Source organism: Leopardus geoffroyi, chromosome C3 (genome assembly GCF_018350155.1).
Source record: "Leopardus geoffroyi isolate Oge1 chromosome C3, O.geoffroyi_Oge1_pat1.0, whole genome shotgun sequence".
Classification (NCBI taxonomy): domain Eukaryota; kingdom Metazoa; phylum Chordata; class Mammalia; order Carnivora; family Felidae; genus Leopardus; species Leopardus geoffroyi.
The window spans coordinates 37707915-37725213 of record NC_059338.1 but is presented as its reverse complement, the minus strand read 5'-3'; the positions used below and the strand labels follow the sequence as shown (position 1 = coordinate 37725213).

The window sequence follows — 17299 nt, the reverse complement described above, 5'->3', positions numbered from 1 at the left end:
AAGGTCTCCTAGGGATGGTGGTGATAGGTGTAAATATTTACTGATATATTTACAAAGACTCAGTTCTCGCCGCTTGCGAGACTGCTCCTAAGGTCTAACTCCTCAGCTCGGTGTTGAGCAGTCCCAAGTTCATGCAGCACTCATTTACGGATGCGGCCTCATCCCGGTTCTTTGACAGGACCCCCACCCCACCCCACCCCAACCCGGGAGTCCCGCACCCACGGGCTCCCCCTCTCGGCGCCTCCCTGGATGCAGTCTGTCACACAGCGGGCGCGGTCTCTGGTCTCTTCTACTGGATGCAGGCCGGTGGAAGCCCAGAGGGAGGGTCTCAGGCCACCCGCCAGGTGGGGTCTTGGCTTTGCGGAGAAAAAATTAGAGGGCAAGCCATTTAGAGAAAGGGACAAAGGTGTATCAAGCATAGAAGTGAGAAGGGAGCTACTCTCCGGACAAAGTAGCCGTCTCTCCTCCCAGGTGAGGAAGAAGACCCCCCTCCGCCTCTAAAGAAAGGTTTTATAAGTTTTTCAAAATCAGCTAACGTACGGAAGGGGCTTATTCCTAAACTTTAAGTTTATCATTTACACCGAGCGGTTAGTTTCTCTGTTGTCTTAGGGTTGTGGAATTACCCACAGGGAGCAATTTTAAGAATGTCCAGCCTCTATGACTTTTACTGCCAGAGGGAGTCCGGTCTTGTGGTCTTCCATGAGTGGGATCTTGTGACTTTTTATGACCTGCTGACTTTTAGGTTAAGGGTCAGCCTAAATACCAAAATGGCTTTACTTAGGTCAACTTGTCTCCCCAGCCTCCCTTCCCTCCTGCCTCACCACGTGGACTCAGCTCGGAGGATCAAAGTCTGTTTGCTGCCCGGCCCCAGTAGGCGTGAGGGGTGCTGCGAGGACCCGCAGAGCCGGAGAAGCGGCCCCGCAGTGCTGGGGGACCCCGCCTGCCTTGCCCCTCCCCCTCTCCCCCACCCCCAGCTGCACGCGGCCCGCGCCCCCAACCCTCCCCCACGACGCCCGCCGCTGCACCCGGCCGCGGCCCCCGGCCCACGCCCGGCTCCCGGAGGGAAAGGCCCCGCCCCCATCTGTTGGAGCCTCGACACCGCCCCTTCCCGCCCCTCCGGGCCTCCATCCAATAGCGAGCGCAGATGGGCGGGGTGCGGAGGCTGTCGTGAGGGGGCCCTGGCCAATGGGGAAGCGTGCCGGGCCTGGTGGGCGGGGCGTCGAGGCCTTGTCACGCTCGGGTCCGTGTGAAAACGGGGGTTCCGAGTGCAAAGCAAAGTTTTTTTGTAAACCGTCTGCAAAGGAGGGGGGGCGAAGAAGGCGCCGGAGACCGGGCCGAGTGCAGCTGCCGTGGCCGCCGCCTTTTTAGCTCTTCAGGCGTCGGCTCCCGGGTCCGAGCCACAGCGGAGGAGACGAGCAAGGGAAAGACCTGCGCGGAGAGCCTGCAGATGCTCGGAGCCTTCGTAGCGCGGAGCTGCCCGTCGCCCGCCCCCGCCGCCCGCCTGCTCCTGCTCCTGCTCGGGCTCTTCGTCCCCGGGCTCCGGGAGCCCCAGCTCCCCGCCGCCGCCGCCTCGGCCTCCGCCGCCCCTCTGTGGGTGTGGGGACTGCTGGGGCTGAGCCGGGCCTCCGCGCCGGCTCCGAGGACGGACGCCTGAGGAGCTGCGCGCCGCCGGCCCGCCGGGGACGCCCGCAGGCGCGGGGGCTCGGCGGCTTGACCCCCGGGCTCGCCCCCGTCCGGCCGCGGAGGCCCGTCAGCGGTTTCCCCAGCGGCCCGGTCGGGCGGCGAGAGACCCGCGCGGCCCTCCCGCCTCAGTCGCCCGGTCGCCGGCCGCCGGCGACTCGCCGCCACCGCCAGTGTAGCCGCCGGGCCGCGCTCGGCGGGCCCCTGAACCGCAGCCATGGGGTGCTGGGGTCGGAACCGGGGCCGGCTGCTGTGCATGCTGATGCTGACCTTCATGTTCATGGTGCTGGAGGTGGTGGTGAGCCGGGTGACCTCGTCCCTGGCGATGCTCTCCGACTCCTTCCACATGCTGTCGGACGTGCTGGCGCTGGTGGTGGCGCTGGTGGCTGAGCGCTTCGCCCGGCGGACCCACGCCACCCAGAAGAACACGTTCGGCTGGATCCGGGCCGAAGTGATGGGGGCTCTGGTGAACGCCATCTTCCTGACCGGCCTCTGCTTCGCCATCCTGCTGGAGGCCATCGAGCGCTTCATCGAGCCGCACGAGATGCAGCAGCCGCTGGTGGTCCTCGGGGTCGGCGTGGCCGGGCTGCTGGTCAACGTGATGGGGCTCTGCCTCTTCCACCATCACAGCGGCTTCGGCAACGATTCCGGCCACGGCCACTCGCACGGGGGTCACGGCCACCCCAAGGGGGCCCGCGGCAAGAGCAACCGCACCGGGAGCAGCGACAACAGCGTGACCCCAGGCGAGCAGAGGCCCGAGCAGGAGGAGACCAACACCCTAGTGTCCAATAGCAGCAGCTCCAACGGGCTGAAACTGGACCGGCCAGGTGAGAGGAGAGAGTGGCCGCCGCAGGTGGTTGGGTCAGGGGAAACCGGGACCCTAGGCTGGCCCGGGGCGGGATGGCCCGCACGCCCCCTGGTGCCCGAGCCGGCCGGCGCCGCGCCGCCTCCTCCCCTCGCCCTCCGGGTCCCGCACCCGCGGGGCACACGAGGAAATAGGACCCCTCTCAGCCGGGTGCTGGAGGCCGGGGTGGGGGTGGGGGCGCGGCTGGGGTGTCGGTGGGGACAGTGGTTTGGGGAGTGGGAAAAAGGTCAGGAGGTGACCGTCAGCCCGCCGCAGTCCACAGCCGCACTTGGCTGCCCTTACAAGAGACTGCCTGCTTTTGGTTTTCACAGGATCAAAAGCGCTTCCTGATTAAATTGCTTGGCCCTCTTGGGAAACGGAGAGAACCCCCAGTTAGTTCATCCTTGGTCGGTGGCTACTTGAAACCTTGCCGTGCCCAAGCGGTTCTTAGGCCCTTTAAGCAAGTTTCTCAGTTATTCAGAGCCAGCTAGCCTTGGACTTTGCCGAGCTCAAAACCCTGGTTGGAGGTTTCTTTTATGAACAGCAATGTGTGTTTCAGTTAGTTGTCTAAAATCGAAGCCTAATCCTGACAATCCTAGGTTTAGGACCTGTCTGGTCGTGTTTGACATTTCACTGAGGACTTTTCAAAATCATCCTAAAATAAAAGTGATGGCCACTTATTAATCTTATTTTTTACTGTATGCTTTTCATTCTAAACATTATTGCTCTTGAAGGTAATTTGGAAAATGTTGAAAGGCGATGGAAAAAGGAAATCAACCCAAGTCCAACTACCCAGGCTCAAAGAGACATTGACAATTTGGTGTATTTCCTTCCAATTTTTTTTTTTTTCATTTACATTTATTTGCTTGGTAGTATGATGCTACACAGACAATTGTTGCTGTTTTCAAGATGCAGGGTGTCGTGTTAACGACATTCAACTTGTACGGTTGAAAAGGTTTAATAAACGATTGAATTTCCCCTCACCCATGCTCTTCAAGGTGTTATTGCAAAGAAAATTAAGCTGCTGTGGTGTGCATACAGTAATTCCTTTCAAAGATGGATACATTTGGTTTAAGAGCTAGTAGGGTAGATAGTGGTCATTTATTGCGGCTTTTCCTGAAGTTTATGATTGTTGATGGGTTTGTGTTGTTGATTTTTAGTTTCTGAACCCTCTCCACCAAGATACTCTATGGTTTACATTCATGATAAAAGTTTAAAAGTTAGCCACTACACCTTAGTGACAGAGTGACTAGAGCTGTGTGTCAGATCAGGCACCGTGGCATTTAATTTATGGGGGATCGCATTAAATTTTATATTTTCTGTTTGTATATGCCGAAAAGTATAGTGGAATGTTCCCACCCCCACAGAAAAGATGAAATTTTGGGGGGAGGCGGGCAGATAGGAGAGTGGTTAGGAGGATGGGGAAATGTAGTGTCTTCTTAATAACTTGATTTAGCCCTGGCCATTTTGCCCTGGCTCATTCCCAGCATGTCAGTTTATATATTAAACTGCCCTAGGCACATGTTTAAATCATATTTTATGAAAAATGTTCATCTCCTTGACTAAGATGGAGTTAGATGAGGATGTGTGTGTAAACACTTTAAATGTATTTGATACAGCAGTTTTCTTTCTTTGTAGATCCAGAAAAGTCCAGAAATGATGCAGTGGAAGTACAAGTGAATGGGAATCTTATCAGAGAACCTGACCATATGGAATTGGAAGATGATAATAAGGCTGGACAACTTAACATGCGTGGAGTTTTCCTGCATGTCTTTGGAGATGCTTTGGGTTCAGTGATTGTAGTAGTAAATGCCTTGGTCTTTTACTTTTCTTGGAAGGGTTGTCCTAAAGGGGAGTTTTGTGTGAATCCATGTATCCCTGACCCCTGCAAAGCATTTGTAGAAATAATTAATAGTACTCATGCAACAGTTTATGAAGCTGGTCCTTGCTGGGTGCTATATTTAGATCCAACTCTTTGCATTGTAATGGTTTGTATACTTCTTTACACAACTTATCCGTTACTTAAGGAATCTGCTCTTATTCTTCTACAAACTGTTCCTAAACAAATTGATATCAAAAATTTGATAAAAGAACTTCGAGATGTTGAAGGAGTTGAGGAAGTTCATGAATTACATGTTTGGCAACTGGCTGGAAGCAGAATCATTGCCACTGCTCACATAAAATGTGAAGACCCGACATCATACATGCAGGTGGCCAAAATCATTAAGGACGTTTTTCATAATCACGGAATTCACGCTACTACCATCCAGCCTGAATTTGCTAGTGTAGGCTCTAAATCAAGTGTAGTCCCATGTGAACTTGCCTGCAGAACTCAGTGTGCTTTGAAGCAATGTTGTGGGACCCGGCCACAAGCCCCTTCTGGAAAGGATGCAGAAAAGGCCCCGACAGTTAGCATTTCCTGTTTAGAACTTAGCGACAATCTAGAGAAGAAGCCCAAGAGGACTAAAGCTGAAAGCATCCCTGCTGTTGTGATAGAGATTAAAAAAATGCCAAACAAACAACCTGAATCATCTTTGTGAGTCTTGAGAAAGATGTGGTATTTGACTTTTGCTTTAAACTGCAAGAGGAAAAAGACTCCATTGAAATTCTAAGTTTGCCAAGTAGTGTAATTGAAGTCCTTGTCTGGTCACACAGTTTAATTCTATTTTTGTAAGAACATAATGGGACTGCTTAACATAGTTCTATATTACAACTTTGTGATTATTAGTGCAGAGTACAGCTATGCTGTAACAATTTTGGAAAGCCAGTTTTAACACTATGTTACATTTTTGTTTAAAGTAAGTATAAACCTTATATAACATAATGACATTTGATTTCCAGTTTTTCCATGGTAAAAAATTAATTAGGGGGATAAATAAATTAAAATTGTTACTGGAATTTCTCTGCTTTTCTTTTCCCCCAGTGTTATACTTTATTTATTAGAATTAGAATCACTAAACTTTGAAAATCATCAACAGGTTCGTTTCCTTTGATGTTTCGGGTAATATTTATTTGCCCTCTGAGATCATTACGTAGCATAATGGCAGCATGTTTTTAAGAATGACTCATGGATATTATTAGGAAAGGTTCCCCTTTTTCTTCACATGGGGTATTTACGATACTAAAGATCAGTTACTGTCCTGGATTCTGTCTTGCTGAGTATTATTCTAATAAACAATTGAGATAATTAACAAGTTGAACTATAGTTTACATATGATAGGGCATATGAGAGTAAGAGCAGGGAAGAAGGTTCACCAAATTAAATATATAGATTGTGGTAAGTTAATATTCAGACTGCATTTCTAAATTATTAGGAGAATCTTAACTCATATCTTCTTTTACCAAAGTTAGTCTAAAATGTGGACATGTTCACCAGCATCACTTTCTTTGAAAGATTGCCATTAGAACATTGAGCTGAAAGTTGGCTTACGAAATATATACAGTAAGTATTTTTAAGGCCGTTAAAGCTAACCTAATAATTACCTGTTAAATGGCAAGCTTATTCATGTAATCTTTTCAGTTGTAGATATTTACAAAAAACTTAACGTTAGTCGTTTCATGGTGACCAATCATGAATGGATCCAAACAGCTTTTTTCGAGCACAACCAGCAGTTCTTGTGCTTTGCCCAGAGCCACTGACTTAGGGGGGAGAGAAAAGAAATCTAAGGGTTAATGCAATTTGGATACTAAAGTCTTAGAAAGCAAAGTTAACGAAGGCAAAATTAATCATTAAGATTCTGTAGGTCATCCAGTCTTGACCTATCTCGGATCTTCTGATAGTGGTCTATTTTGTAAGATTGCCACAGTATCTACACAGGATGTTCCTGGCTATGACATTGTTGCTGTGGGTTTCAAATCCATACACAAATATTATTTAAGGCTAGTTAAGTTATATTTTTCTTGACAGAGAGGGGCTATGCTTTGTGAAGAAACTAGAGTTTTGTCCTCAAAAGGATGAATAGGAGTGTCGGTTATCATGTATAGCTCTATTTTTCTAGAAATAAGGTATCCTGACTACTTCAGTAACTTTTATAGCTGACTACTTTTGGGGTGGCTGTCTTTTGGGATTTGAAATAATTCATTGCTTAATGGGTCTTAAGATGAAGGCATCGGCATTGGGCAGTTAACTTTTTAAAGGGATCTTTTGTGGTAGGTGGTGTGTTTTTTTCTAGTATAAGCCTATTGCTGGCAATGGGCCTATTTAAGAACAGCCAATTTTTCCAATGAGAATGAGGTAATTTTAGGAACACCATTTGTAAGTTCACATTTGCTATAATGGGCCAAAACCATAACCTGCCAATTTGCAATACATCTTGGTCTTTTAATACTCTTATCTGATAATTGTGTAATTCAATTCCTAAACTGGAAGTTACTTTGAATTTTGCAAAACAGTTTTTTAAACATGAAATTTGGGAATCTCCTTATTTGGGTAAACGAGAAAGAAAGCTTGAAACTGTACTGTTATCATGTGCATTCCTGACTTAACACTTAAAACTACAAAACATTTCATTAAGATCTTAAAACAGTCTATGTTACAGAAACATTTTGGTAACAATGCATACAATAGGATAATTGGTAAAATGCATTCAGTGGGGTTTTCTTTACAAATGCTCTATTGGGTCTTTCTTAAAGGTTGTACAACATATAAGACATCAGCTAACTGAGTTTTTGTTTTTGTTTTTGTTTTAATGGTGTACAGGCATGGAACAAGGGCTTTTTTTTTTTTTTTTTCCCCAAAAGTGCTTTGAAGGTAAAAGCCTTTAGATTTCAGTTATTTCACTTTGCGTAATTTTTAAGTAGCTTATATGTAACAAAGTGGTACCACAGAATTCTTTTTTCAGAGGACTTTGTCATAATAGCAAAATCAGTGGGCACTGACTCACCTTTTGAGTTTTAGCAGAGAATTATTTATTTCTTTACAATGCACTTTCTAACCCATTTTTAGCATTATCTTTTAAAAAATGCTTTTATATTTAAATATTGTGGGATTTAAGTGTCTTTTCCAAAATAGCTTATTCCTCCCTGAAAGAAAATGAGGGGAATACCCTGAATTATTAGGAGACTTAAACCCAATATTTAAATATGCTTTTTATAGCAATGCATCAATTTTAGGAGGTGCATCTCTCCTGCTGGCTCTTTTATATTTGAGCAAGATCAGTGTGTTTAGAATATGTGTTTAGAAACTTGTCTGTTGTCTCGGTTTCGTGAAAAGGAGGTGCTGCATGTGCCTGAATTAAAACCAACGCAAATTTTTCCAAGCCAAATGCCGCCTTAGTGATGAGAGTGATTTCATTCTCCACTGTCACCTTATAGCTTCTATGATTGTTTAAAGGTTTTTTTTGAAGGGCATCTGCATTGTAAAAATATGGACCAGGACCTTTTAAAAAAGTCAAAAAAGGACAAAAGCTTTGGTGTATGAATTTTAGCGTTTTAGAAAGCAATGTCTGGATAACTAAGGTATGTAATTTGAATAGGAAAAATTTCCATCAAGAGCACCTTGAAAAATCTCAATAGGTAGAAGACTATGGTTATAACATGTTTGTATCTTGTTTAACATGCCCAGTTAATTTTGAATTTTTGAAAGTTTGGGGGGAAATGGCCTATGGAACCTAGTGTGAAATATTTAGTAGGCTAACCGGTATTGAGTTGAAGATTTTCACTGTTTATAAGCAGATATCGTTTGAATGATATAACTGTCATTTACCTGCTGTCTTAAGATGTTCACACATACACAAATATGGAGAATAATTCTACAATATGGAAATATTTATTTTAATAGAGTTTCAGTTAAGTCCTAAAACAGTGTTAAAACTCTTGGGAAGGTGGAGGGTTTTTTATTGTTTTTTTCAGTGGAAAACTGTCAAATACAGTGTTTGGCCACCTGAAATGGGAATTGTAATAGCACTATTTTCATGTAGCGCTACCAATATTATGTGGCAATGCTATTCTGTCGTACTAACAAGCTCTGGAATATTTAGCGGTCCTTTTCACTGGCACAGGAGCCTTTTGTATGTCATTCACTTTAAACTTTTAAACCAAAAATTTTGTGGTCCAGTGTCTTTGGCAAAAAGATGCTGAAGGGAATGTAACATACAATTGTTATGTGGCTATATATAAAAAGACACAAATTGCCCTGTTATGGTTCTGCCTTGAAACAGCACAATGAAGCGTATCAATGTATTCTGTGATTCTTTATGAAACTTCCATGTTGTGTTGTTTTGTGTCAACCATAGCCTGTCCTTTGGGCCAGATGTGGCACAGTTAAATGCAAGTATCATCTCATTAAATGCAGATGCAGATCAAATGTCCTTTAGTGCTGCAACATTTTACCTGACTTTTTGTATGTTTTATGACTGTGCGTTGTTTTCCAAAGCTGTTCCTACCTCACCATGAGGCTTTATGGATTGTTATGTATTATAAATGTTCTTTATGAGACAGACTACTGTGTTTCTTCTCATTTATTAAATGTCAAGTAGAAAAATAAACTAATTTTAATATCTACTTCATCATTTTGTGCATGTGGCCTCCCCTCCTATACTAGATTGGGTTATGTAGACTTAAGGTATTTAAAGGGAAATTGCAGCTTAACTTAAGTGTTGCTAGTGCACAGAGAGACCAGGTTATAGGATGGTAATGGGGAGGGAAAAAAAAATGTGGGCAAAAATTGCAACCGAAATTGAAGGGCTAACACTGCAAAGGCTCACTAACATGAAATATTCAGTGGCTGTGAAATGTTTTTGTTACAAATATTAAGCTCACATGTTATATAATTGTAGGTTAACCTGCCTCTTTTGGTACTTGCTGTTTGTAAGCATAGTTACTAATATGGATTATTAAATGTTTTACTATTACATGATCATCTGGAACTACTAACCCAAGAGTACATTAGTATATTAGTTTGGTTGTATGAGTTCAGGACTGTGATAAATGTCGTCTCTCATATAAAGAATTTCTTTTATCGCTTCTCGGCCTTTTGGCTAAGATCAAGTGAAGAATTTCTTTAAAGAACTTGTGCTTCTGGCTGGGAGATAAGCAGATAAAAGTTGCATAAGAAAAAATCAAATTGGCAATAAATGGCAATAGATAATAGAATTGGTAAATACAGTAATACTCCAAAGAAGGGATGAAGATCTTTGGAAAGGATTCATGTACATGGGGGCTGAGAGACAAGGGCATGAGATAGTACAGAGGGCTGAGGATCGAGAGGTAGGAACTTACTAAAGGTTGAAGTGCCATGTGAACCAGTTTGAATTTGGTTTCTAGGAATGGAGGAAGCCATCAATATTTGGAAAAATGAGAAGGTGGAAAAGGACACAGATTAGCTTTGGCATGGCAAGTAGACAGTGTGAGACTGGAAGTCAAATCAGTTCATTAGGTATTCAATGCTAAGAGAATGAACTAGTTCCCAAATACCCTTGCCCGCATGTACATATGCATACCACATTTCAGTTGATTTCCAAACACATCCTTTGTTTATACCTTAACTCAATTTCTGAAATCAAAATGCACAGATATAATCAGTAGTATCTTATAGCTGTTGGCCAACTTATTTTCTTATCTGAATGTCATCTATTAAGGGTTCAGAAAAGAATTCTCAGGCAATATGGTCTTTCAAGAAGTATTTGCCAACATTCCCTACAACGTAATTTCATGTACTATGCATTGCACATCTGGATGAAAGCTGTTGCTTTTGAGTTAAATGAAAATAAAAGTCATGAACAACATTTTTTAATGAATTTTGTAAACATTTCTGAGTCTTCAGAATTGACCATAATTTTTGCTCCCCCACTGTAGGCTATGTAGCTTTTTTTTTTTAAGTTTATTTATTCATTTTGAGAGAGAAAGAGTGTGAGTGGGGGAGAGGGCCAGAGAGAGGGAGAGAGAATCCCAAGCAGCCTCTGTGCTGTCAGTGCAGAGCCTGATATGGGGCTTAAACTCATGAACCATGAGATCATGGCCTCAGCTGAAGTCAAGAGTAGGCTTAACTGACAGCCATCTAAGGGCCCTGAGCCCTTTTTTCTTGTAAATCAAGGAATTTATGGCACTTTGTTGCATTTGCTTATTTATAAACTTGTTTACCTTTTAGATTACAAACTATGAGGTCAGAGCTGTCGTCTATTTATCATCTATCTATCTATATCATCTATCATCTATAATTATTTATTATTTGAGAGAGAGAGCCTACAAGTGGTGGAGGGAAAGAGAATCTTAAGCAGGTTCCACACCCAGCCCAGAGCCCGATAGGGGGCTTGATCCCACAAAGTGTGAGATCATGACCTGAGCCAAAATCAAGAGTCCGAAGCTCAATTGACTGAGCCGCCCAGGTGCCCCTATCTTTGTTTGCTCAGGATTTAGCACAGGGACTGGCACACTGTAGGAATTCAAAGGTGTTAAATGAATATTGAGGAATGGTGGGAGTGGAACATAAGAATACTATTCATAGCTAAAATATACCTAGCACTGAAAATATAGTAACAATATTAATAGCTATAATATTCTGGGCTCTTATGAAAATATACAAAGCAACACATGGTTTCATTTAATTCTTTCAAACCATTAGGCATATTTCATTATTCCCATTTTACAGACATATTCAGCACCTTACCCAAAGTCCTCTAGCTAGTAAGTGATGGAGCCAGAACTGGAATTCTGCAAGGAATCTATCAAGTAGCTTGCTTTCCCATCACTTTGAATCACCAACAACTAAATAAGTAGATTCAAAATGAAGAGTTCTTTTTAATTTTCATCTAATTTGCCTTTCCAAATAGAAAGGCAAAGGAAATGAGGAAAATAAATTTTAAAGCATTTGCTATTTATTTTTAAAAATTATAGTAGTTACCACATGAAGAACCTTTCTACCTAAGTTAGGGACGCCTGGGTGCCTCAGTCAGTTAAACAGTCTGACTCAGCTCAGGTCATGATCTCACAGTTCGTGGGTTCGAGCCCCATGTTGGGCTCTGTGCTGGCAGTGTGGAGCCTGCTTGGGATTCTCCCTCTCTCCCTCCCTCTCTCTCTGCCCCTCCTCTGCATGTGCTCTCCCTCTCTCTCAAAATAAATAAACTTAAAAAAAAAAAAAAAAGAAAAAGATCTTTCCTACCTAAGTTAGGTTTACTTACATTATGGTTTAGTGTCTTTTTTTTTTTTAATTACATGGGGGAGAGGAATAACTATCTTTTTTAGAATTCAGAGCCTCTCCTGGTTTTACTCTAGCCTTGTGGACAACTGCTAATCGTTACAAACTAGCAGCATTTTCACCTAAGTTATATAACATTGTTTGAGGTATTAACTGCTTTTGCTAGAATACAAAAACTATAGCTTAAATATCCTTTAATGCTGAAAGCAGTAGGCCTCTAGGGGAATGAGGAGTAGAGGTGATTGAAGAAAGTAAATATGGATGAGGAGGAGGAGACACAGGAAGAGGACCATCTGCTTTTCAACAGGAATGCTGTGAGCATTTTGGTGAGACAATTTATCATAGTTAGAGGAGTGTCCCATGCACTGAGTTTAGAGACCCTGGCCTCCTTCCTCACATATGCAGGTAGTTCCCCCTTCCCCCGCCCATCAAGACACCCTAACTGTTTTAAATATCCCCAAGGGAGGCAGAATGGCCCCCATGGGAAACCATAAAAGGCTAACCAGTGAGAACTCCTCCAGCCTCTCCCACATGATCCAAATGCTACATCTGGTCTCCTCCTTTTACATAGACTGTTACCACAGACTCTTCCTGTTTTGTTCAAATTTTAGTTTCATCCTTCAGTCCAGGAACCATGCTTCCATGCTGCATGGTCACATAGAAAGTCTAAAGGTGTGATTTCTAAGACTTCTAACCATTGATAGGACCAGGTAGACAGGAGCTCCTCTGATCGTTGGGGAAGATTGTTCTGCTCAGGAAAGCAGTGCAAATGTGGCCATCTGAATTAGTCTTGGAAGCCCTTGGCTGTCTCTTTTGAAATATAAAGTAGAAATGGGTTTCTGGCAACCTAAAAGGGTTTAGAATCAGTGATTTTTATTAACGTGCAAATTTAAACATTCAAATAGAAAAACTGAGAATGGTTGCACTTATTTTTTTTTTTCTAATGGTGAAAATGTCGAAGACAATATTGAACAAAATTTATCAGGAATTTTTATAGCCTGAACCAAGAGTGACCTTCAATGGCACCTGCCCTGGGCTCTTGCATCAAGTTTTAGATTCCTCTGGAAAGTGATAGTGATGCAGCAGTATCTATTGATGAAGACATTGGGTCCTGAGTTTCTACACATTATTAAAAGTCATCGAGCTGAAAAAATTAGGTAGTATATTATGGTAGAATAATGATCCCCTAAAGATGTTCGTGTCCTAATCCCCAGAACTTGTGAATATGTTACTTTACATGGAAAAGGTACTTTACAAGTATAATTAAGTTAGGAATCTTGAGGTGGGGGGGGGGGCAGTTATCTTGGATTCTACATGGACCAAATATACTCATAAGGGTCTTTAAAGGAGAAAGCAGGAGGATCAGAGTTAAAAGATATGATGACAGAAATATGGGTGACAGAAGTAGGGTTGGGGTTAGAGAAATTGGAAGATGCTATGTTGTTAGCTTTGAAAATGGAGGGAGAGGCCACTAGCCAAGGAATGCAGATGGCCTCTAGCAGCTGGAAAAGGCAAAGAAACAGATTCTCCCCTAGATCATCCAGAAGGAGTATGAATCTGCTGACACTTGTATCTATCCATAAGACCTATTTTGGACTTAAGACCTCAAGAACCATAAGGTAATACATTTATCTTATTTTAAGCCACTAAGTTTGTGGTAATTTGTCATAGCAGCAATAAGAAAGGTAGTGTATGTATATTAGTGTGTAACTATAATTTACACACTAACTTTGTGTATTTATTATTTTGCTCTCACTGGAGTTACATTACTAACTTGTAATTAAATTTTATGAAAAAAGGGCTAGACACTATAAAAGGTTATATCATAACTTTTTGTTTTATGCTTATGCAGTAATTCACATTGGATAAGTAAGTTAATGAAACATTGCTCTGCAGGTAAGAAGGAGATGCTCGGGTTGAATATATGAAATACAGTGATGGATTTTCTTTAACTATACATATGATCTGACTTTGCATGTTGAGATACCAAGCTTTAGGGATAATTCTTTAAGGGATTTGGTGGGCATCCAGACTTGCTCATGTGTTACCACGAGACCCAATCTGAACGAAAGGAGAGCACATGGTGAGTGAAATAACCTTGTATGAATTAAAGATGTCATTCTGAGTCCACCTGAGGTAACTATAGAGTGGCATTCACCACAGCAGCCGCCATTTTCCTCTCCTTACATTTCTCTCTTTTGTCCCACTTGGAGCCTGGTCACTCTTTCTTTTCTTCTTCCTCCCCTCTCCATTCTCTTTTTCCTGTTCTTCCTCAGCACAACCCCTTATTAGGCATATGACCTTGGGAGGTTGGATACCTCTTGGAGTCTCATTTTTCACATCTGTGAGATGGGACAACACATCCTTTATAAGGTCCTTGTGAGGCTTACATGGGACAAAAACTAAAATGTATCTAGCACATTCTGTGCTCTGGCACTGTGCTAAATGTTTTTAGCCCATGTGATCCTTACAATCACCCCATGAACCAAAGGCTATTATTATCTCTTTAAAGATGGGGAAACTGGGGCGCCTGGGTGGCCCAGTCGGTTAAGCGTCCGACTTCAGCCAGGTCACGATCTCGCTGTCCGTGAGTTCGAGCCCCGCATCAGGCTCTGGGCTGATGGCTCAGAGCCTGGAGCCTGTTTCCGATTCTGTGTCTCCCTCTCTCTCTGCCCCTCCCCCGTTCATGCTCTGTCTCTCTCTGTCCCAAAAATAAATAAACGTTGAAAAAAAAAAAAAAAAAGATGGGGAAACTGAGGATAAGAGAATTGAGTGACTTCTGGTGAGTGGAGGAACCAGGACTGAACCCAGCTCTGGCTCAGGCAAAGTCTGTGCTCTTGGCCATGACATCAACTCTACTGAGAATCAGCCCAGTCTCTCATCTATGAGGATCTTCAAATTCAGCAGTATGCAAATTTAGCTCTGGAGTCAGACTGCCTGCTTTCAGATCCCAGACTCCACACTAAGACACTTAAACTTTCTGCCTTCTTTTCCTCATTTGCAAAATTATAAGAATAGTATTTCTTTTGGAGGGTTGTTTAAAGATTAAATGAATTAATACAAGTAAAGCACTTTGAACTGTTTCTGCTCCTTATTTTAAGTGTTCAGGAAATATTAGCTGGTTATTTTATTCCCTTCCTATTTCTTACTTTCCTTCTTCTTTCCTTCCTTCTCTTTTCTCCTCCTTCTTTCTCTTCTTTCTTTTTCTCTCTCTCTCTAAGCCCAATTTGTGACCTTTAAAACCTTGATTAATCCCTTTCTTAACTCTTGGGCTTATACCAGTTCTCTTCATTGGCACCACATTTCTCTCCATCTTTCAAAATCATTAGACATTTTTTCCCCTTCTGGTGATGCCTAAAACAAACACCACCCGCAAGAGACAGGAGTATCTGGAAGATAAAGTGATGTTTACCTGTAATCTCTTCTAAGGCTGCTATGGGGAAAGGAGGGAAGGTGGGAAAATAATTGAGGGTCAGAACAAGAAAGACAATTCCAACAATCACACAGGCCACGGAGAGAACGGGTGTGAGGTGCTTCCACTGGCTGCAGTGTGTCACATGCGCTGTCTGCTCTCTCGCTGGGGAGCCTGGTGGTGATTTCTGCTAAGGGCAGAGCTTGGACCCAATAGCTTGGAGATCTTTCTAGCTGAGATGTGGGGATTTTCTGAGAAGTCCTTGTGAGGGGAGCGGTATGGCACAGAGAAAAGAGTCCTTGGTGAGTTTCCACTGCTCTGACCCAGCAAGCCGGGCACCATCACCTGCAGTTCTAGGGAAGCACTTCCAAAGGAGGTAATAACATTCACTTGTATGCTTCTTCCTCTTCCTCCTCTCCTCCTCCTTCCTCTTCCCCTTCCTCTTCTCCTCCTCCCCTCCTTCTCCTTTTCCTTCCCCTTCTTCTTCCCCTTCTCTCCCACCCCCTCCTTTTCTTCCTCCTCCTCCTCTTCTTCTTCCCCTTCTTTCTCTTCTCTCCTCCTCCTCCTTCTCCTTTGCCTTCTTTTTAAATCAATGGATAATATAATTTTTACTTTTTTTTTTCCAACTGGATTGTTTGAGTACCTCTGAGTGTGCAGGCAGCGAGCATGTTGGGGTAGGTCTGGTGAGAAAACTCCTGAGTCAGCAGCTAACACATTTTTTTTTTTTTTACTGAACACCACTAGTGCTGGGGGTGGGGGCTTTAGCTGCTGAAGAGTTTTAAATTGTGTTTTCCCTCTCTTAATTATAACTTAGTGACAAGTCACATAAGGAGCACCCATTTGAAACAGAAGTTAATGAGCAGCAAAAAAAAAAAAAACACACACACACTATGATTTTGCATATTTGCTTCAGTATCTGCTTCCCTGCATCACTCAGTTGCATTTGTTAATAACTATTTTATAGAACATTCTAGTATCCACACTCCTACAAAATCCAACGTACAAAAGAGAAAAGATGGTGCTGATTCCATCCCAAGAGGTCTTTCATTTATTGGAAGTCAAGACTGCTCTTGCCCACAGGGTGGGATTTGTGGAGAAGGGCTTGCAAAGAGCAATCTGAAACTTGTCTTACATCATCGTTCAAAGCACAACACGAGCATTTTGTATGTATTAAAAAAAAAAAAAAAAGAGCTAATTTTGTGAAGTGTATAAATTAGGTTTTGAAAGCCCTTTTTGTCTATTTTTGGTGCTGGAACACAGGGCAATATTTCAACTTGTATTTTAAAACTATGTGTGTGTATATGTAACTATATGTGTCCACGAAGTTTTTTTTCTTGCTTAAATAAAAAAAAATTCAGTTGAACAACATATGCCACTTGTTAAGCAATGGAACGATTTCAGTGATACATTGATTTCAAGTAAAAATATTGTTTCCTGTAAATCACTTATGCCACATAAAAGTGACAAAGTACCAGGGCCCAGTGCCAAATAAGATCCTGGTGGCAGGAGGGCTGAGAGTACATGCACTTGAATGTGAAAGGCTGCACAGGTCATAAGGCTGGTAGGGCCACAGGTGTGGGTTGTCCTGGGTTCTCAGCTGTCCTGGTTCTTTTTTTTTTTTTTTTTTTAAATGTTTATTTTTGAGAGAGACCAAGACAGAGTACGAACAGGAGAGGGGCAGAGAGAGAGACACACACACAGAATCTGAAGCAGGGTCCAGGCTCTGAGCTGTCAGCACAGAACCAGACTCGTGGCTCGAACTCACGAGCTGTGAGATCATGACCCGAGCTGAAGTTGGTTGCTTAACCACCTGAGCCACCCAGGCTCTCCAGTCCCGGTTCTTTTTCAGTAGCAGGAGCAGTACCTCCGGGATGGTGGTTGGGAACAACTGTGCCTAGGACACAGGCAGGAGGGGAAGTTGAGGAACAGTGTGGGCACCTTCTCCCCATCAGCACCCAGCATCACTGCATCCAACGTGGTGGTTGGCTCATGGGTTTCAGAGACACAAAAATGAAGGTTGGAGTCCTGTGACCTGTCCGTTTCCTGTCTTCATCACCCTGGGCACACCGCTTTGATCTGCTTGGGGTTAATGGGATTGTTGTGGGGATTAAAGGAATAGTGCATGTACAGTCCTTGGCACAGAGCCTGGTATTAAATCAATGCTCGGACATTATCAGACCTCACTGCAATCCCACGAGGCAAATACTCTCCCTTGACCAACCACCAAATG

The 17299-nt window shown here is 43.2% G+C and overlaps 1 protein-coding gene and 1 long non-coding RNA gene across 2 annotated transcripts; one reads left to right on the top strand and one right to left on the bottom strand.

Annotated features, from left to right (window-relative positions):
• Positions 1–21: 21 nt before the first annotated feature.
• On the bottom strand, positions 22–949 carry LOC123584850. Its single transcript, XR_006705707.1, has 2 exons — positions 822–949; positions 22–356 (listed from the first exon to the last, which is right to left on the bottom strand). It is a non-coding gene; the product is annotated as an uncharacterized LOC123584850 (long non-coding RNA).
• Positions 950–1895: 946 nt separating this feature from the next.
• Positions 1896–9025, top strand: SLC30A1 (solute carrier family 30 member 1). Its single transcript, XM_045452455.1, has 2 exons — positions 1896–2507; positions 4163–9025. The coding sequence occupies exons 1-2, from the start codon at positions 1898–1900 to the stop codon at positions 5062–5064; spliced, it is 1512 nt and encodes a 503-aa protein (XP_045308411.1). The 5' UTR covers positions 1896–1897; the 3' UTR covers positions 5065–9025.
• The last annotated feature ends 8274 nt before the right edge of the window (positions 9026–17299 follow it).